This window comes from Callithrix jacchus, chromosome 18 (assembly GCF_049354715.1).
Source record: "Callithrix jacchus isolate 240 chromosome 18, calJac240_pri, whole genome shotgun sequence".
NCBI lineage: Eukaryota > Metazoa > Chordata > Mammalia > Primates > Cebidae > Callithrix > Callithrix jacchus.
The window spans coordinates 34,637,736-34,659,653 of NC_133519.1; the positions used below are offsets into that span (position 1 = coordinate 34,637,736).

A 21,918-nucleotide genomic window follows, 5' to 3' on the forward strand; every position below is an offset into this window, starting at 1 on the left:
TGGCACAATCTCAGCTCATGCAACCTCTGCCTTTGTGGTTCAAGTGATTCTCCTGCCTCAGCCTCCCAAGTAGGTGGGATTACAGGCACACACCACCACACCCAACTAATTTTGTATTTTTAGTAGAGACATCGTTTCTCCTTGTTGGTTAGGCTGGTCTCAAACGCCTGACCTCAGGTGATCTGCCAGCCTCGGCCTCCCAAAGAGCTGGGATTACAGGTGTGAGCCACCGCACTTGGCCGAAATGTATTTCTTGAGCCAAGGAGACTCCCTTCCTCTTGCAGGTCTTGGCTGCTCATGAGCCTGATTTGCCATTCTATGCCCAAGGCTTCCCTAGTCTCCCAGGTTCTAGTCTGGATTTATGTGGGACACTGTTCCAGCATTGCCCCCAAGACCCAGCCTCCTACAGAAGTCCAGAGAGCTTTGCCAGCAGAGTTTTACATGCAGGACGCAGTAACCACCCATCGGTCAAACTCTCAGGCTGGAGGAGAACTTCAGATGTCTTCTTGTCCATCCCATGTCCCAGTCAGAGCTGCACCAAAAGCACAGGAGGCAGGTCTCTTCTAAATGATAATAAAAGCCTCCTTCCCTAATCAATAAACAATCACATCACACCTAGTGTGTGCCAGGCACTAAGCACTTGATACAACCATTACACACCATTAACTCATTTACACCTCATAACAACCCACCAGGTAGGTGTTATCATTATTTCCATTTTACAAATAAAAAATCCAAGGCATGGAGAGGTCACAAGCTAGTCAAAGGCAAAGTCAAAACTCAAACCCAGCCATATGGCTCTCTGTGCTCCTAACCCTTAAGTCATTGCGCTGCCTCCCCATGTGGCATATGAAGCCTGCATTCCTGCATCTACCCACAGGGTGCCATGAACACAACTTATGCTCATCATAGGATGTTGGGACCTAGGATGGGGATTAGCAGAGCTTACAGTTTAGCTGAGGAGATGGGGAAGTTACTTTGAAAAGGAAGTGTGGTCGAAGGGTAAAGTATTTTCCCTATTACTGTCGCACAGCTCAGAACCTCTTTTATGCTATAAAAAACCTCTTTGTCCTATATTGGGAAGGTTCATTTTGCTCATATTCACCAGTGTCACTCTTTGCCTTCCCTTCGCCACCTTCCACTAGGCACAGAGAGCACCAGTGCTTTCTTACAGAAGACATACTCAAGTTGTAACAATATCACTTCAATAAATACTAATAACATCACCACCATGCATTTGTGAAATAATTGAACATTTCAAGGTACTTTCATAAGATATTTATTACATACATAATCTTACTTCCTTTTCAAAATAGCCCTAGAAGGTAGGTAAAGCAGGTCCCAGTTTTACAGAGGGGGTAACTGACCCTGAACCTAAAACCTAGGATTGGTAGTCTTTCTCTGCAGAGCATTCTCCTTGATCTATTACAAATTCAACAGTCAGGCAAAGAAAGACTTAAGGGAACAGAGTGCAGTCTGTCGCTACCATTTCTTCAAATTCTACTGCCTAATTCCAATGTTACTTGCAGGCTGACTTTCACTAACTCCTTCCTTAGGGACGAAAGGCAGGGCTTATGTATAAAGCTTACGGGAAAGAATGGTGATTCTCAGTGTTATGTAACTATATGTAGAAAAAAGGCATAGATTCCCTTTCACCAGCGGGGAGCACATCCCAGTCAAAAGGTGTGTGGAGAATTCCATGCTGCTCACATAGCGACAAAGACTTGCACCTCCCAGGAGCCACCTGGGCTGTAAGCTGCAACTCCTGATGGCATGGTCCATGGAATTGGCTGTTCCAGGACTAAGAGGCTTGGGAACCAGTCTAAGCAGATTCCCTTAATAGCTCAGGTTTGTATTTCTCTGACAGATTTTCCTGCATGTCTGCACCTCCAGCTTCTCCTTCAAACCTTCCTGCCTCTCTTAACCATCCCCAAAGCACGAAGAACAGTTGACATCATTGAAAACATTATTTGTGCTTGTGAAGCAGTTTTCATTTCAGTCTGCAAGAACATCTCCAACCACAAAAGCTGTGTAAGACTCAAGTGAATGAGCCCTGAGTGGTGCAGATAAACGCTTTCTCCCTGGGTCTTCCCCCGCTTGTCAGCCTGAAAGACACAGTCTGACTTCCAGACATAGCTCAAAGAACCTCTGCTCTGTGAAGGCTTCTAAGACTCCACCAGGCTACTAACAACGTTCATGAAGTCCTTCTAGCTCTCATCATTTGGAGGCCATGGGAGGATGGTCCTTCCTGCCCCTGTGGTTAAGTGGGGCCATGTGGATAGTTAGGAACCTTCTAAGAGAGAGCATTTAATGGCCCGTGCGAGTCCTCCAGAACTTTCCTTCCTTCTGCCATGACAACGAGCAAAGGGGTAGCTGCTCCCACTGCTTAGGTGTCAGAGGGAGGACAAACAATGACCCTGAGCAGAGCCCCCAGCCAACCCTCAATGCGCTTATAACATGGGTGAAAAGTAAACCTTTGCATTTTCAGCCATGAAGATTGTGGCATTGTTACAGCAACACTGGCCTGTCTGGTTACTTATGCAACAGGACTGTTTGCTCACTGCCTTTTCAGAACCAATCACACTGTTTTGTAATTATTTCTTTCATTTCTGTACCCTCTTTACCTTCAAACTGTAATGGATCTTGAGAGCAAGGATTGTATCTTATTAATTCACATTTAGTAGCTGCTTGGTACATATCTTTTTGTTTTTGTTTTTGTTTTGTTGTTTTGTTTTTTGAGATGGAATCTTGCTCTGCTGCCCAGGCTGGAGTGCAGTGGTGCGATCTCAGCTCACTGCAACCTCTTCCTCCTGGGTTCGAGCGAGTCTTTTGCCTCAGCCTCCTGAGTAGCTAGGACTACAGGCACATGCCACCACACCTGGCTAATTTTTGTATTTGTAGTAGACACGGGGTTTCACCATATTGGCCAGGCTGGTCTCAAACTCCTGACCTTGTGATCCACCTGCCTTGGCCTCCCAAAGTGCTGGGATTACAGTCATGAGCCACTGCACCCAGCCTAGTACGTGTCTTTAAATAAATGAATGAAGGGATGAATAAAAGAATAAGATATTTGAGAACAGGGTTTTATAATCTTGCTAGGCATGGCCCTTTACAATGGTGGTGGTGATCTTAGATAATCTTGAGTGGCTCTTCCCAGGCTGCTTACACTGTAGTTATCTCCCTGAAAAGGGACCAGATGAGTGGGGGCGATCCTCATGGCTCCATGGAAATGCTCCATAGTATCCTGGAGACAGACTTTGCATCCCAACTGCAGCTCTCTGAACAGAGAATTATAGCTGAGACCCAGGCCACTAGAGGTATGGATGACAGAGGTGTGTAGCGAGCTACCTAAAAGGTAGGAAATTAGTCACACAACAGGTGTCAATGAATATTCACTGGTAACTTGCACCTAAGGTACTAGTGGGGGCTGTTGGGGGGTGGTCATAATATAGCTTAACACTAACCCAGGATTCACCCCAACAATCCCCAAGTCCTTTACCTCTACATAGATAGCATGATAGCATGTTACCTGCTATAGTAGGGTGAATGGTGGCCCCCTAAAAGATATGATCACTTCCTGGATAGTCACGGTGGCTCATGCCTGCAATCCCAACACTTTGGGAGGCTGTGGTGGAAGGGTCACTTGAGCCCAAGAGTTCAAGACCAGCCTGGGCAACATAGGGAGACCTTGTCTCTACTAAAAATATGAAAATAAACTGGGTGTGGTGGTGCACGCCTATAGTCCCAGCTACTGAGGAGGATGAGGTGAGAGGATCACTTAAGCCCTGGAAGATTAAGGCTGCAGTGAGCCATGACTGTGCCACTGCACTCCAGCCTGGGCGACAGAGCAAGACCCTGACTTGCGAAAAAATGAAGAAATACAAGATACGATCACTTCCTAATCCCTGGAACCTGTGATGTTACCTTATGTGGAGAAAGTCTTAGCAGAGGTAGTTATCAATTTTGAGATGAAGAGATCATCCTGGATTATCAACGTAGGCCCTAATCCAATGACACAGGTCCTTATAAGAGACACATAGAGAAGAAGGTACGGCAAAGACAAGACGAAGACTGCAGTGACGTGGCCACAAGTCAAGGAAGCTGGTAACCACCAGGAACTGAAAGAAACATGTCATGGAGCCGCCCCTCAAGCCTTAGTAGGGAATGAGGTCCTCCTGACACCCTGCTCTTAGACATCTGGCCTCAAGAACCATGAAAAAAGACGTTGCTGTTGGTTTGAGCCACCCAGTTTGTAGTAATCTGTTAGGGCAGCCCTCGCAAACTCATACATCTGCCAGCTCCACTGGCTTCAGATTCTCCATCTGGGCAGCCCTTCTGCACTCTACAGCAGCCTGCAGCACCAGGCATCTCTCTGAGTCTCCCATTCATTTCCCCAAGGGAAACAAGGATTTGGAGTCACCCTTGTTTTCTCCTCTGTAGTACTTAAATTCAGGTCCTTGTAAGGGGATTCAGGCATGACTGGACAACAGAGACCAAGGGGCTCCCCCAGAAAGACCCCTCAAGGGCATCAGAGAAAGGAAGCCTAGTAGAGCAAGGTGTACAGCTGCAGCAGGGGTGGCTGGGCCCTCCTAGCCTTAGCTCTGGGTCTCTTGGCATTTGTTAAAACAGTGAATAAAAACAGTTCTTCTCCCCAGCAACCCTAGCCCACAGATAGTGGTGCTTGCTAGGGAAGACCTAGAGAGCTGAGCACTGCTGTGTGGAGGACTCAGAGAGCCAAGAAGGCAATACACAGAAATGAGAAGCCAAAAAAGTCATCACGAGTCCATTTAAACATGCAGATCAAAAGCGCCCTGGTGTGCTGGGAGTCAGAGGACCTTGTTTAACTCTGACTTCGTTACTGACTTTAAGTATGACCATCGGTAAATCACGTATGTTCAGTTTCCTCATCTTTAAAATGAAGAGGATGGAAGAAATTGCTAAGGCTCTTTCTTGCTTTCAAAACTCCAAAGTCCTAAAAATGAATGTGGAAAAATCTTCCTGTTTTGCCTTAGGTGTGGGCACCAGTTTCACCCAGAGACACAACTAGAGCCTTTCAGAAGTCTTTTAGCTGTGCAGAGAGGGCTCAGAGTAAATCCGTGTCAGGCCTTACAAGTGCCAAGCCTTGAGCTGGCTGGCCTCCACCATGCCCCGGCCTGAGCTAGAGGAAGACTGGCCAGGCTGAGGGGCATGTGGTCTCCCTGAGAGCCCACGTAGGTGCTGTGGGGGAAGTCAGAGCTTCTCCAGAGCAAAAGGAAGAACAGGGGCCACAGGATCCCACCAGATAGGGTAGGTTCAAATGTTAGAAGGTTGGTAATTACCTTCTAGACCCTGGGCACATTAGTTAAGCATCTGAAAGCCTCAGCATCCTTTCCTAGAAGACTGACATAATACGACTTTATGAAGATTAAAAAAGATAAATTTGTGCACAGCATCTATATATAGTAGGCGTTCAACAAGTGGTAGTAATTACCATGACAACAGGCTATAGGTCTCTCCCACACTGACACTGGTGTGACTGCTCAGGAATGAATTTCCCATTATTCACCGGAACATATCTCTAAAGCATGACAAGCCAGAAACCTGAGGCCTGGGAATGTGCTTCAGAGATGGAGGTCGGGGTGGGGGGCCCAGCAGGGTGGGAAAAGTGTACATGTAGCTCACACGTCGGGAATGAACTATTGAAGGCAGAGGTTCTAGCGAGGAGGCCCGAAGCCTGCTGTGGCATATTGTGAGGTGCAGATTCTCTGTGACCTGTGGCGTGGGTGGTTGGATTGTACAATAGCAGCTACAAGGCTCAGCGGTGCTGCTTTCCTGGGCTTGGGCTGATGCATGTGGTTGGCTGCTGCTCCACAGTCCACCCTAGTGCATCCCTTGGCTTCCTCTGGGCAAACAGGAGAAACCCTGGCTTTACAGGGCATGTACCAGATGTGTGGCCATAGTGGAAGGAATGAGCGGGACTGTAGATGGAGGTGTAAGTGCGAACAGAGGGGTGTGTGTGTGTGGGTGTTCTGTTCCTAAAGCCCTCTTTCTGTTACTGAAGGTAAGAGGACTTGGGTAGCTTTTGGTGAGGTTGACCAAAGGCATTCCTTTGGGACCTGGAGCCTACTTCAAATCAATTTCTCTAGCAGGAGCCTTTGGGGGCAGGTTCCAGAAAGGCACACACGTGCTTGCCATTAGATTGAGGTCTCCTGTGTGTTCTGCACCCTGGGGCTGCCAGGGGATGAGTGAAGAGCAGTACTTGTGGAGGAATCCCCAGCACAGGAAGCCAGTTTTCTCTACCTCCTATTAGAGGAGGCTTTGAACGCCCATGTACCTTAGAACTTATCAAGATACTATCGTGCATGTTTTTATGTCATGTCATTTGTATATATCTTGTTTCCCCAAACAGAAGAGAGCCCCTTTTACGGCAGGAGCTGTGACTTACATTTCCTGTGCTCCCCATCTAGTCCTCAGATCTCTTTATCGTGCTCTGTCCTCCAGGAATAAACTACTCATTGTTCTCCATGCACTCCATGCAGTTTCTTGCACCAGTGGCTCCGCTCTTGTCATTCTCTCTGATTGGAATGCTCTTCCCAATTTTTTGCCCTTGGTTAACTCTTACTCACCCTTCAAGATTCAACTCAGAAATTATTTTCTCCCTGAGCCCAGGCTGATGTCCCTCCTCTGTGCATGTAAGCACTCATCCCTGCTCTGCAATAATCTGTTTAGGTGTTTGTCTCCCCTCTTAGACTGCATGTTCTTCAAGGGCCAGCAAACTGATAGATAAGTTTCCCTTTAGCTCCCCAGTGCCTGGCTGGCAGTAAGGGCTCAGTGCGTGCTTATTGAATCTAACTAAAAAGCTAGTGCATGGGCTGGGCGTGGTGGCTCACGCCTGTAATCCCAGCACTTTGGGAGGCTGAGATGGGTGGATTACCTGACATCAAGAATTCAAGACCAGCCTGACCAATATGGTGAAACCTCATTTGTACTCAAAATACAAAATTAGCCAGGCATGGTGGTGCATTCCTGTAATTCCAGCTACTTGGGAGGCTGAGGCAGGAGAATCGCCTGAACCTGGGAGGCGGAGGTTGCAGTGAGCTGAGATCGCACCATTGCACTCCAGCCTGGGTAACAAAAGCAAAACTTCGTCTCAGAAAAAAAAGAAGAAGCTAGTATATGCAGTGAATCATTACCAATTAATTATAAAAAAAAAATTCAGCCTGGGAAAGAGGAGTGATTGCTACCCCGAAGCCAGGAGGATGGCCTGGTACAAACAGGTTCAAAACGAAGGACTGGAGACGTCTGTGATGCTAACCCTAATTTGTGGCTATGGATAATGTCTGCTCCAATGTTCAGAATTTCTCAGTGCCCCCATCTTACAGATCCAGCTGGGAGGCTCCTAATACTATTCATTAAGGATGGGCTCTAATGGCATCTCAGAGGGGTCTCTTACAGAGGTAAGGGCACTGCACCTCTCTTAGGGAGTCACTGGGACTTGGAATTGCACCGGCTGGAGGCCTTTCCCCTGGAAGAGGATTTGATCCATCCAAATAAATGGATCTACAGGGTGAGCCTCATGGACTTAGCCATCTGTTTCCATAATTCCCAGGAGGTAAGTACTCAGGATGCCCCAAAGGAGAAAAATGGGAGACTCACTGCCCAGAAGACCAAAGAACCAGGACAGCGTTCACTCGGGTCTGGCACTGGCGATGAGCTCCCAGAGAGTCCGAGGGCAATCCTGTTGGTGGTGGCAACACAGCGTTCATCCTGTGTCTGAAGCATCACAGATGCTACGAGAACTATCCCTCTGTCTTACTTCTGAAGGCTTGGACTGAACTACTCCCCAGATAAGAGAAAAAATGCAAGCTGTTGGCTTTCTGAAAGTCCAATAGTGACTACATCCTCAGGACACCTCTTGGTAAGTTGGTTTATCCCCTTATCATATGGCAGAGGGCAGTTAAAGATTGTTTTATTTCACCCGGAGCTCTGAGATTTTTAGATTCTAATGAGTTGAGTAGGGGTGGTCAGGCTGGCTCCACAGACTTAAATATTATTACTGGAGGAAAGTGGAGCTGCCTTCAGATTTCTCTGGAACCAGAATGCTTTCTCTTGCGGCCCTGATAAGATTACGGGGCTGCTGAGCCGCCAGTGTTCAGATTTCCCACGGAACCGCGCGCGCCAAGCTCTGGCTCACAGTGCTGTGAGGAGCCACGCTGCGGATCAGACTCTGAAACCCGACTCCTTTCCAGGAATGCACACTCACCCCCTCCTGCGATAGGGCCTGGGCTGGGCCCTTAGAGTCTCACTCCCCAAATTCCCCCTGTCGTCACAGTCCAACAAACGGATGATGTCTGCTAAGTGGGAGCCGGTGTGACAGTGAGGGTCCCGCAGAGCATGTGGGAGCCAGCGAGGAATGTGGGGTATTTGGGCATGCCGCAAGTCCACCCAGCCAAACTCTGGCTTCAGAGGCTGTGCAATTCCTAATTACAGCCCATCAGCTCCAACCAGCAGCCAACATATGGTTCAGTGAGAGGGTGGGTGGGTCAAAAAACACTGAGGGCTGTGGGTGTTTCTCCTAGTGTTTCACGGTGAACTATCAAAATAATCTTCTTAAGGCTTGGATTTATTACATGTTTCTTTTCTATCTCCTAGCCCCATAATTTTTAAAAAATATGGTAGAAAATATTTTCTAAAGTAAAAAGATACGGATGAAAAAGGAGGTTACAAAATGAACACATTATATACACCAGTAAGTACACACACACACACACACACACACACACACACACACAGAGTCAGTATAGTAATACTGACAGTCTGTGAGAATGAAAAGATACGAGAACCCCATAATTTTTGAGTAACATTAAAAATACAAGATCTTGTATATAATAAGTGCCCAGTAAATACCGAATAAGGCCATGAGTGACAATTAGTATCTGGGAAAGATTTGGAGTTACCCCAGAGAAAAGGATTCATTGATTGACTCCACCTAATTTAGAAATTCATGATTTTTTCAGTGGCATGGTGTGCTTCCTATTTAGTTGAACAAACAAAGGATTTAGTCAGTGAAACTTCAACATTTTTCAAGCACCCCGGGCTATTGGCAGAGCTCGCAATTTATATTTCAGCGACTAAGAATATTAATTTAAATGTGACATCCTACGTCTCCAGCTCCTTCTTACTACGCACCTCTGTCCTCTGGGCTCCTATCCACAATAACATCACCTATTATCTCTTCTGGAGGAGAATCACATTTGTTTCATAACAGGCTTGTATTTATTAGGGAGTGGTGGACATTCTGCCTTCAACAATCAAAATCAACATATCTAAACCCTGCTTGTTAAAAAGGAAAACGAAAAAACTGATCTTTCTACCCTCTTCAATATTTGCTCATGCAACAAGCCTTTCTTGGTGCCGATTAGGCCCTATATATAGATATGACATGGCCCCTGCCCTCAAGGAGCCTTCCAGGGTGACAGTCAGCAAGGCTGACAGTCCCAGTTCTGCTTGGTGCTCTAATAGTGCTCGGAGAGAGCTGTAGAGTCTGTGGGCATCACAGGCTTCCAGAGGTGGAGAGGTTTGAGCTGCAGAGGAAGGAGGGAGGAAGGAGTTCCCTATTTCTGCTAATCACTTATCAAGCAATCGAGCAAACTTTTATTGAGAAATTATATGACTATATGCCAAGCACTGTGCTCATTCTGGAGACTCAAAGACCAGTGAGACAATTCCTGCCAGCAAAAGGCTTTGTATGGAGCTATAAAAGTTGGTACTGCCATTCTCTCTGGCACCATGGAGAACCTGACTCTTCTGGGTACCTTGGTGATTTCTGACTTCCCTTCCAGCACGTGGTCTTTACTCTTTTCAACCTTCTCCATTCTTATTATATCCTGAAGTCAGAATACACCTGGACTCGAAAAGATGCTTTCTAACCTGGTTCCCTTACTCACCCCATCAACTGGCGTTTTTGCTGCATCATCCCTGCTACGTCACAGCTGCCAGCTGCCTCAACACCTCTCAGAGTTTCCTACTGTCTATGGGGCAGAATCCAGGGCCATACACATTCTGGCCTTCAAGGGTTGCAGATGGCCTCTGCATGAATTAGAAAAAGCCACCCATTTGAGGCTCAACTAGGCAAGGAGATTTTGCATGAATAAAAAGTAACCTTTTCCTCCAAGTGACTTGGATTTCAGCTCCCACTCACTCACTAGCTGAGCAACTACTATATTCAGTGGCCCTGGATTTATCTTATTACTTTCATTTCTTTTGTTACTGCTTTCCTACCTTCCTTCCCAGCCAGCGGCACAAAGCTGGCATGTTCTCCCCGTGCCCAATTCCTTGTACCTTCTCCCTCTCACCAACATCTTTCTTCCAAGGCTTCTTTTGAATCTAACTCGTCTGAACTCCTGCAGAACTCATGATCTGCAGTAGTATTCAACTGGCACTTTATGCATTTGAAAATGATATATATGACAGGATTTAGTTGGTCCCATTCCCTTTATTGGACTGTGAGCTTTTAAAAAGCAGGGATCAGATGGCATCTATACATTGTTTATCCCAGAGGGCTTTCTGGAGGCTGAAGTAATGATTGATGTTGTTGATAATGGTAATGGTGACTTTAAAGAAAGATCTCTCAAAGACTTCCAATAGGTACGTGAGATTTCGTGAATGAAAGTTGAGTCAGCCTCTGGTTTGGATCCCTCATACTGAGAAGTCATATAATTTAGTTTCTTCCCAGATACAGTAGCCCTTTCATGTCTCAAAAGTGAGTTTCACCTCTCAAAAGAGGGTTTTACTCTGAGATTTTCAGAAACCCCAAATCATACCCCTGCATATCATGTTCCACCATGAGCAGTTACTTCCTGGCTAGGAATGGTCACTTCCCTGGCCCCTTGGTTTCCTCTTCACTTTCTTCACTAGCAATTGCAGGTGGTTTTTTTCCCCCCCAGCATTATGATAAAGAAACTTCAAAAGCGGCCACTGGCCAAACAGCAAACTGAAGTTCTGCCATCGATGCAGGGTGATCTGTCAGGCTTCTGGCTGGCTGAGCCATTCCCTCCCTGTGTCCCTCCCAAAACCTAGACTGGGGTGATTTTGGTATCTTGGTAGAATCCTACATAAGTTACTACACGTCTCGATAAGGAAGAGCCTTCTCTTTTTCTGCAGTCCCCTCCACCCCTCAAGCCACACAGGAAGTTGCTCAGCTGATAGTTTCAGGGCCTCCGCCATACACTGTTCCTTACTCAACTGAGGGGGGAGAAAGTGCCTCTGTGGAAGGAGACCCTCCTTGTTTTCTCAGAACAAAGTTCACATATGCATTCGGCCCTCCGGCAGCAACCTTCTCTAAGTCTAAGAGCTCTTTCCTCTTACCTCCAATTCATTTCTTCAAGAGGTTAGACAGGCCATACATCATAGTGAACCTGCAGCCTGGGGCCTAACCCACCTTGTGCTCTTCCAAAAGAGGGAAGCCACTTCTAAAACAATTTCTTAAGGAGCCTTCACCCAACCCGAGAAGCTGGGCGTTGCCTGGGCTATTTCCCTCCTCTGCCTTGAAGCAGCGGCCAGCTAAGGGAGAACCCTGTTGCTTTATGCTCGTGCGATCTTTGGGTAGATGTGTGCACAACACCTGCTGAGCTTTGCTGTGTGCATGCCTCACCCCCAGCCCTAATCTGCCCGAGTTTCCTGGCCTTGCAAATGTTTCTATGGAGGGTCCCTTTTAGCCTCCAGTGGCTCTTGCACTCTGTAAAGTCTCCTTGAAGGTGATTCCCTGCTCCTTGAAGACAACTGGTTGGGCTGGATGCCTGAATACACCTTTGTGACTTCTCTAAAGGACAAACTTATTGCATCCTTAGAGAAGTCACGAAGCTTTGCAGGCAAGCACGGAGTCTAGCTTAGAAAAGATAAGCAGGGCCAGGCGTCGTGGCTCATGCCTGCAAATCCAGCACTTTGGAAGGCCAAGGTGGAGGATCTCTTGAGCCCAGGAGTTCAAGACTAGCATGGGCAATATAGTGAGAACCTGTCTCCACAAAAAATTTAAAACTAGCCAGGCATGGTGGTACACACCTGTAGTCCCAGGCACTTGGGAAGCCGAGGTGGGAGGATCCTTTGAGCCTGGAAGACAGAGGTTGCAGTGAGCTGAGATTGTGCCACTGCACTCCAGCCTGGTAAAAGAATAAGACCCTGTCTCGAAAGAAAAGAAAAGAAAGAAAGAGAAAAAGGAAGGAAGGAAGGAAGGAAGGAAGGAAGGAAGGAAGGAAGGAAGGAAGGGAGGGAGGGAGGGAGGGAGGGAAGGGAAGGAAGGAAGGAAGGAAGGAAGGGACAACCAGGGCCCAGGCACAGAGCCTGGAGCGGGGAAGAGATAGTGGAGTTAACTGTGAATCTTGATTGCACTAACCATAGTCTAGTGAGCAACACAGGTTTCCTTTTGAATATGAGTGGGAATCACCTTTAAAACTATATAACATTTGCACCTTCTCAAAAGCCCCAGGTCAGACTAAGATTGACTTAGGGTTACATGTTAGGTCTGTTTCAAGGAGGAAACATATGGAAGCCTCAAGATGTGCAGAAGAGAGGAATGTGGGGAATATACCCAACTACTCCTCTGCTGAGGTTGGGACAGATCAGGAAAGTCCCCAGACCTCCTCTCAGTAGGCAGAGAAGTGCCAGGCCCCACTCTGGCACAGCCTGCAGATGTGGCCAGGATACCTCCATACACACAGCTTCAGAGGCAGGGGTGTCCAAGGAAGTCTTAAGTTGTATCAGAAATAAGGTCATTCGACTGACCAGTGAGGGGAGCTTTTCAGAAAGTTGTGGAAGAAGATGTGACAGACACAGGAAAGACTTCAGAAGCAAGAGGCCAACTGGACTCTAAAATGCCACTCCCTAAGAGAAAAGGGAAGCCACAGACCCACGAAGATGTGCTGGCCTCGTGCTGCCAGCTGCTTCTCTTTCACTACCCATCTCTTCAGATGCAAGGGCTTCTACCTTCTTGCAGAGTTTTTGCTCACACGTTTACCCATTTACAAACCTTGGCTGCACCTAACTTTTGTTTTTTTAAGCATGTTCCTAACCAAAAATACCCAGACCTCTGGGAAAGCCCCTCTCCTCTCCCTCTGAGGTCTTTCCTTGCCGACCCCTGCCTGCCCACCCGCCTCTCCTAGGTAGGAACAGGGACGGTCCTCCGGAGTTGACCAAGGAGGTGTCGGAGCAGCAGGCATTTGCCCTTCTAGTTGGCAGCAGCGATGAGCCGCGTGCTCCACTCTCAGAGCAGGGGCAGACGCCTGGGGAAGGGGCGCCCGGGACCCCGCTCGCCGCCCAGCCCCGCGCCCCACGCCCCACGCCCCGCGCCCCACGCCCCACGCCGGGGTCCTTTACCTCCATGTCCTTCAGGTGCCGACTCTGCTGCTGACGCGCCCGCTCGCTCGGGCAGGAGCTCGCGATCCCCGCTGTCCTCTCGGCTCCCGGCCGGGGCCAGGTTTGGGCTGCGGCTGGCACAGGGCGAGTGGGCGGCGGCGCGCGCCCGGCTGCGCTAGGCTGCGGGACTGCCCCGGCCGCGGGGGCCCTGCGCGAGAGAACGAGGAAGGAGGAGGAGGGAGGGAGGAGAGGGGAGGGTGGGGAGCGGGGAGGGAGGCCGACGATCAGGGTTTAAATTTAGACGCAAATCTAAACAGATACTGTCCCTCCCAGGGCAGGACTCAAGAGCAGGAGCCACAACTCCATGTGCCCAAACATGGGGATGGGCAGCCGCAGGGCCCCTCTTTCTCGCGAAGTTTCTCAGGACTCTGGGCTTTGCCACGGTCTCAGTCCTTCTCAACCTTTCGCTCCCTTAATGGGTCTTCTTTTTTTCCCCTCCCCGCCAAGAATGAGTGGTCCTTTAATTCTTTTTATTTCCCCTCTTTTCGATTTCCTTCTTCTTTGTCCATCCTTCCTGCTTTCCTTCTTCCGCTGCCTCTTTTTACAATTGCATTACTGTCATACCTGGTTCCCCTGCAGTTCTTGGGTGGAGTTCGAGGACCCTCCCTGCTGGAAGGCGTCTACGTTCTCCCAAAAGAGGAGCCCTTCAGACAGAGGCTTCAGCGCTCAGCGTGGCGCGGACCGGGACCACCTTTCCCTTCGCACCTCTTTTCCTCTCTGCCTTCCAGGAAACCACTATCTGTCCATCTATCTATTTATCACCTGTGTATGACGAGAAAAATGAGGAATCCACATAAAGTTTTTCAAGCTCCCTGAAGTGGTAAATCTTTTCTTCAAACCTTGCTTTGACGGCTACATTCGATTTTGTGGGAATTTTGGCTCCCACAAGCTGCTTGCTAAAGGGCCTCGTCTCCATTCCTTTTAAATATAGTTAAGGGCAAGATGCGCAACATCTGATTCCCATAGGGCTCAGCATAGCAACCCTCCTTCAGGGCCATCCTGGCTGGGCAGCAAAGAGGCCGCGGGGGAGGGATGCGGGGACTGGAATCTGCACTAGGGTCGTTCCGCGCTACCGGTTTATATGCTGTCCTCTGGCCCTGCGTGATACTTCGGATCTCTGCCCCTTTGGGACCCTTCCGCAGGGAGAAATGGGAAAATCCCTTCAGAGACTAGTGAGTGGCAGGGTATCGGCTGGGTGTATGAGCCTCTGGGTCATCCCACAACATTCTCACCTGCCCAACCCCAACTCAACCAGGGGAGGGGAGCCCCATCACAGAGATGGGCAATAAGACAGGTGATGGTGAGCACTGTGAAGAGATGTGGAGAAACAGTGAAGAAAACAGGCTGAGTCTGCTCCTGCTACAAAGGCTGCCCTGATTCTGCTTCTCCCGGCACCATCTGTGCACTTTCAGGCATTTAGATTGCTGATTTGGGTCCCAGTATTAGAAATATGGCCTCCTTCCTGTCCTAGAACTTTCTAAGGCCCAACTTTCTAAAGCACCGGCAACCTTAGTGCCAGGGTGGCTTCTAGTTCATTAGCTCTGCTGAGTATGGAGGAAGACCCCTGGTTTTAGAAACAGACAGACTGAGGGCTGAATTCCAGCTCTGCTACTTTCTAGCTGTATTTTCTTAAGTCAGTTAACCTCCCTGATTCTCATTTTCCTCACCTATGCAGTATAGTAGGCACTCTGCAAAGAGCGGCTGTTTCTATAATGCTTAGCCCCTTGTACAAGCTTCAGATGAATAAGAGCCTGATATTTCTTTTATTTAGAGTCAGGCACTCCGGGACCAGTAAAAACAGCCCTCACTCCCAGGAGTTAGTGGTGAGCCCCCTCCTAGCCCAGCCTCATGGCTGCACAAGTGAGGACTCTAGAGCAGAGTCGGCAGTAAGGAAGGGTATTTACTGGTAACTTGCAATGCACACTTTCGTAATTTTTTCCATTCTTCTTTTTAAAGGTGCAGGACATAGTGATGACTGCATAGTCTACTATCAGATCTTCTAACTCTGCCCTGCAGGACCTTTTCCTTTCTCCCTCCACCCAGTCCTCCTTTGTGCTCAGAATGGGGCTGCCCCAGCACAGGTTTCTGGCTTCGCAAACAGGAGGGCGGAAGTGCTTACCCAGAGGAAACCGTTAGGCCCAGATAACATCAGTCACCTAAGGTGACTTGAAGCTGCTCCCCACGCCCTGCTCCCCACGCCCTGCTTAGGCCTCCCTCAGCTGAGAACAGATGACCACAAAGCAAATAAGCTTGGCCTCCACCACGTTCCTGGGTCTTGGGTGGAGAGCGGGATGCTGCTCCAGAACTATTTGGGCCCCAGGCTGGGAATTCTCCTGAGGGAGGGGGTTGGAAAATGGGGAAGGAGGGACCAAGGTGTAGCCCTGAGCTGTGTTTAGGCAGCCATGAGTAGGTGTGCTGTGTGTATTCCTCTTATCTTTTTCTTCTGTCCCTACAGAAGAGGTCCAGGAGCCAGAATAGCAATAACTTCACTGATAAAACACCCGGGTTTGTAACTGGCTGCTCTGGGGGCTGGGAGGAGATGACAGCCCAAGGGAAAGGGAAAGTGACTTTCTGAGGAGTTAGTTTCCCTGCTTCTCTGGGGGTCTAACTAACATGGAACCACTTCCTTTACTCTGCCCCTGGGCCTTCCCCTTCATATACCCTGATAGCCAGAACCAGCCAAGCAATAAGTAGAGGTCTTCAGGTAACTAAGAATAAGAACACCAGGCTGGGCGTAGTAGCTCACACCTGTAATCCCAGCACTTTGAGAGGCTAAGGCGGGCAGATCACAAGGTCAGGAGTTCAAGATCAGCCTGGCCAACATGGTGAAACCCCATCTCTACTAAAAAAATACAAAAATTAGCTGGGCATGGTGGCATGTGCCTGTAAGCCCAGCTACTTGGGAAGAATTGCTTGAACCCAGGAGGCAGAGGCTGCAGTGAGTTGACATTGTGCCGCTGCACTCCAGCCTGGGTGACAGAGCAAGACTCTGTCTCAGAAAACAACAACAACAAACAAACAGGCCAGGTGTGGTGGCTCACACCTGTAATCCCAGCTACTTGGGAGGCTGAGGCAGGAGAATTGCTTGAACCTGGGAGGTGGAGGTTGCAGTGAGCTGAGATTGCGCCATTGCACTCCAGCCTGGGTGACAGAGTAAGACAGGTCTCAAAAAAAAGAATACCAGAAGCTGGGGTGGGTATGGTGGTGCCTGTAATCTCAGAATTTTGGGAGGCTGAGGTTGGAGGATCACTTGAGCCCAGAAGTTCATGACCAGCCTGGTAAATATAGTGAGACCTTGTCTACATAAAAAAAGAAAGAACAAAAGGCATTGCATAGGTGAGAGGGAGCGTGTGAGAGAGAGAGAGAAAGAGGGGTGGAAGGGAGCTGAACTCATCCTTTTATTAGGAACCTATTCTTTAGTTAACTAACCCACTCCTGAGACAATATCATTAATTTATGAGAGCAGAGCCCTCATAAACATGATCATCTCTTAAAGGTCCTATCTCAAAATATTGTTGCAGTGGGGAATAAGTTTCCAACACATAAACTTTGGAAGACACATTAAAGACATAGAAAATGGGCTGGGTGCGGTGACTCACACCTGTAATACCAGCACTTTGGGAGGCCAAGGTGGGTGGATTGCCTAAGGTCAGGAGTTAGAGACCAGCCTGACCAACATGGTGAAATCCCATCTCTACTAAAAATACAAAAGTTAGCCAGGTGTGGTAGTGTGCGCCTGTAATCTCAGCTACTCGGAAGCCTGAGGCAGGTAAATCAGTTGAACCTGGGAGGCAGGGGTTTCAATGAGCCGAGATCATTCCAGCCTAGGAGACAGAGTGAGACTCCATTTCAAAAAAAAGAAAAGAAAGAAAAAGAGATAGAAAATGCCAACTAACACATGTAAAAAACATGTTAGAAAATTTCCATCTAACAACCATCATAGTTAAATTAATTTTAGGAAAGAAACAAAGTTGCATGCTAAATCTATTGGGTAAAAGTGAGGTAAGGAATGAGGTTTTATATAATTTAAACTAGCTGCCTACAAGTCACTGATTAATTACAATAAGGAGAAAAGAAACTTTAACAGACATCATATTACAAGTGACCAGGCCAGGTACGGTGGCTCACACCTGTAATCCCAGCACTTTGGGAGGCCGAGGCGGGTGGATCACGAGGTCAAGAGATCAAGACCATCCTGGTCAACATGGTGAAATCCTGTCTCTACTAAAAATACAAAAGATTAGCCGGGCATGGTGGTGCGTGCTTGTAATCCCAGCTACTCAGGAGGCTGAGGCAGGAGAATTGCCTGAACCCAGGAGGCGGAGGTTGCGGTGAGCCGCGATCGCACCATTGCACTCCAGCCTGGGTAACAAGAGCGAAACTCTGTCTCAAAAAAAAAAAAATACAAGTGACCAAAGTCAACATCCCCAGTAATGAAACAAATTGACGTCACATGATGGGATGTAATAAGAAATACACCATTATTTCTGTAATATTCTGGCCAAAAGGGCTTAATTTGAATCTAATCATGAGGAAACATTGGACAAACAAAATAGGAAGACCTTCCTCAAAATGACTGGACCATAATTTGCATAAGTGTCAATGTCAGGAAAGTCAAGGAAAGGCCAAGAACACGTTCTGGTTAAAGGAGACTAGCAAGACATAACTGGGTTAAATGAGTGGTTTGGGTAGGTTCGGTTAAGCCAAGCCTATTAAGGGAATTATTAGGATAATTGGCAGAACTGAAAGGAATTCTGAGTGGGAGAATGTATGGGAGTTCTTTGTGTTAACTTTACAACTTTTCTCAAAGTTTAAAATTATTTCAGGCTGGGCACAGTGGCTCATGCCTGTAATCTCAGCACTTGGGAGGCCAAGGCGGGAGGACTGCTTGAACTCAGGAGTTTGGGACTAGCCTGGGCAACATGGCAAGACCCTGTGTCTGCAAAAAATAAAAAATTAGCTGGGCATGGAGCTGTATTACAAATTGTAGTCCCAGCAACTTGGGAGGCTGAGGTAGGAGGATTGCTTGAGTGTGGGAGGTCAAGGCTACAGGGAACTGTGATCATGCCACTGTGCTCCAGCCTGGATGACAGAGTAAGACTCTGTCCGCCCCCCCCAAAAAAAAAACCCAAATAAAATTATTTCAATTTTAAAATTTAAGCAAAAAGGTCGTTGCGGGGAGGAATTGAGCCCTCACACTGCTTTGATTCTGGACTGACTCCTGGGCCAGCCCTTTGTCACTCCCTCCTCCTTACCCCACACAGAGAAGATCCACAGACAAGCTGGGGCCTGAGGGCACTGGCCAGGGAGACAGGCCCAGAGAGAGCCTCCTCTTCTGGAATAACAGAGAATGGAGACAGGAAGGGGAAGATTATTCAAATCTCTTTTGGTAAAAATAACTTTGCTTTGTTTCAGTGGTTACAGTAAACACGTATATTTTCATAATTTGGGGGGAGATATTTAATTTTTTAAAAAAGGAGAAAACAGAATTCTGAACTGGACTGAGGAAAGGGAGGCTGTGAGGATGGAGACTGCCCTCAGCTCAGGTGCTCTGAGGAAAGGGCTGGATGGTCTCCAGCCGAGGAGAAACGCCAGTGAGGGGTGGGGCCAGGAGAAGACTCTGGTCTAATAACTGAGACTAAAAAACAGTGCTGATGGAAAACGAAGGGGATGACTTAAAGGTCCCAAAAGATCACAGTCTTTGCCTTCTAACACATTATCCCAGGTTTTAGGAATGAAATTAGGTAAATCCACCAAGGAAGCGTGAACCTTCTTAAACCTAAAAAATATATCATGCAGAGCACCTGCACAGCAGTGAGGTGCTTTGACCCAGGGAGCTTTGAAAACAAAAATCTGTCCTAGCTACCCAGGAGGATGAGGTGGGAGGATGACTTGAGCCAGGAATTCGAAGCTGCAGCGAGATATGCTCATGCCATCATGCCACTGCACTCCAGTCTGGGCTACAGAGTGAGACCGTGTTTAAAAAAAAAAAAATCTGGGCCTGGGCCCCCTGCTAGAACAATAGGGAGCAGGGCCCGGTGTTAATGGGTTTTTTAAGGTTCAATAAAATGGTAAATCCTGAATAGTCTAAGCCAGTTTTAGAAATACTCCCCTTGCCAGGAAATGTTTTAGGGAGGGATAAGTGAGGAAATTTTGGCTAATGAGACAAAGTGGGGAAGCTTTACCCTTTCTGATAAAGAAACACTCAGGAAGAGATGCTCTGTAAGTATCAGGTGTTATCACACCTTATCGTGATGCCTAGAACTGCAACAGCTGTTTTGCTACCATAAGACAAAGCTGGGAAAAGCCAGATTACAAGCTCCATGAACACAGATTTTTTTCTTTTCTTTTTTTGAGTGTGTGTCCTATGTGGCCAATACAAGGCCAGGCACAAATAGGCGTTCAGTGAATATTCATTGAATAAAAAACCCAGTAACTTTGTTGAGGCGCTGAATCAAGCAACCCTGGGAGGACTTCCACCTGGAATTCTTGTTATGCGAAGCAATACATTTCTTTTTTCTTTTTTTTTTCTTTTTCCTGAGACGGAGTCTTGCCTTATTGCCTAGGCTGGAGTGCAGTGATGCAATCTTGGCTCACCGCAACCTCTGCCTCCTGGATTCAAGCAAGTCTCCTGCCTCAGCCTCCCAAGTAGCTGGGAGTAGCCATCATGCCTGGCTTTTTTTTTTTTTTTTTTTTTTAGTAGAGACAGGGTTTCACCATGTTGGCCAGCCTGGTCTCGAACTCCTGACCTTGTGATCCTTGGCCTCCCAAAGTGCTGGAATTACAGGCATGAGCCACCGTGCCTGGCTGCACATTTCTTTATGGTGTAAGCCATTGATCTTTTTTTTTTTTTACCCAAGTCGAAGTGTTGCCTGGCTGGAGTGCCGTGGCACGATCTCGGCTTACTGCAACCTCCGCCTCCTGGGTTCAAGTGATTCTCCTGCCTCAGCCTCCTGAGTAGTTGGGATTACAGAAGCCCATCACCACACCCGGCTAATTTTTGTATTTTCAGTAGAGATGGGGTTTAACTATGTTGGCCAGGCTGGTCTTGAACTCCTGACCTCAAATGATCCACCCGCCTTGGCCTCCCAAAGTGCTGGGATTACAGACGTGAGCCACTGCGCTTGGCCGAGTTATGATCTTTTGTTATAGGTGAAGGTATTCAACAGATTCAGATAGATATAAACTTGTAAGAAGGCAAAATCAGACTCATGTATCAGTACAAAAAAGAGACCCTCAGAAAAATGTGGAGCAGAGATGGGGAGAAAGGAACGGGCAGGGAAGGGCAGAGAGAGAAACGCACGGACGCTTGTGCACACATACACAGAGAAACAGATTCAGAAAAAGGGAGTGGGAAACCTAACATCCTTAGTGGAGGAAAAACAATTTTAAATTGAAAAAAATAAGAGTAATCATTGTCAGAATTTGAAGTGCTTTAATTCCTATCTAAATTTTAAACATCAGTTGGTATTGATAATCCTTTTTCTCATTCTCAACAAAGAACTAATTTCTTCTAGAAAATGAGGTGATGTGTACTGAAATAAAGGTTTTTTTGATGTAATTTCTTTAGGATATTGTTAGTAAGGGTAAGTGATGGTGCAGTTTTGCCACTAAAGGTGTTTACTAATACAAATCAATATCTTAAAGTGGGCAGGAACTTGTCCAAACTGGAGGTCACCCACTTGGTCTTAAAACAATTATTTCCAATGATTCTATACAAATAAAGTGAAACAGATTATAAGAAATAATAGTATCCAAATCCCACCTATGATTCATCCCCCTTCGTCTTTTCACGTGGATAACAGGCAGAGACTTATGTCAACACGCACAGCGTGTTCTTGGTGTTCTTGTTTTCAACTTTGGCAAAATGCTCATTCGCAAAAGTCTACTGAAAACCTACGTCCCCGCCTGTTACCTTCTCTTTCCCTCTTGTGGTGGCCTCTGTATCCAGCCATTTGCTCATGACAGAAACCTGGGAGTCACTCTCGATTTCTCCTTCATCTTTAGCAATCAGGTGCTGCAATTCTAGCTCTGAAATACCCTGACATCATCCCCCTCCCTCCATCACTGTCACTGCCCTCTTATGTCGGGATTGTGAAAACAGTGTCCCAGTTAATCTCTGCATCTGCTAGTTGTTCTCTTTACCTCCAGCCTTGACTCATATCCCCCAACTCAATCTATTTTCCACTCCACAGGGAGTAATCTTTTTTTTTTTTTTTGAGACGGAGTTTCGCTCTTGTTACCCAGGCTGGAGTGCAATGGTGCTATCTCGGCTCACTGCAACCTCCGCCTCCTGGGTTCAGGCAATTCTCCTGCCTCAGCCTCCCAAGTAGCTGGGATTACAGGCACGCACCACCATGCCCAGCTAATCTTTTGTATTTTTAGTAGAGATGGGGTTTCACCATGTTGACCAGGATGGTCTGGATCTCTTGACCTCGTGATCCACCCGCCTCGGCCTCCCAAGGGAGTAATCTTTCTACAACATGTAACTGGTTCCCAGGAGCCCTCAGGATAAAGGCCAACTTCTTA

General features: G+C 47.5%; 1 protein-coding gene across 2 annotated transcripts in view; it reads right to left on the bottom strand.

The window, feature by feature from the left end:
• RCSD1 (RCSD domain containing 1) overlaps window positions 1–13,519 on the bottom strand; it is a 77,960-nt gene extending 64,441 nt beyond the window's left edge. For both annotated transcript variants that reach the window (XM_008985092.6, XM_008985091.6), the window contains exon 1: window positions 13,351–13,519. In XM_008985092.6, coding sequence (XP_008983340.1) covers window positions 13,351–13,356 — 6 coding nt within the window. In that variant the 5' untranslated portion in view covers window positions 13,357–13,519. The remainder of the gene's footprint in view (window positions 1–13,350) is intronic.
• Window positions 13,520–21,918: the final 8,399 nt, after the last annotated feature.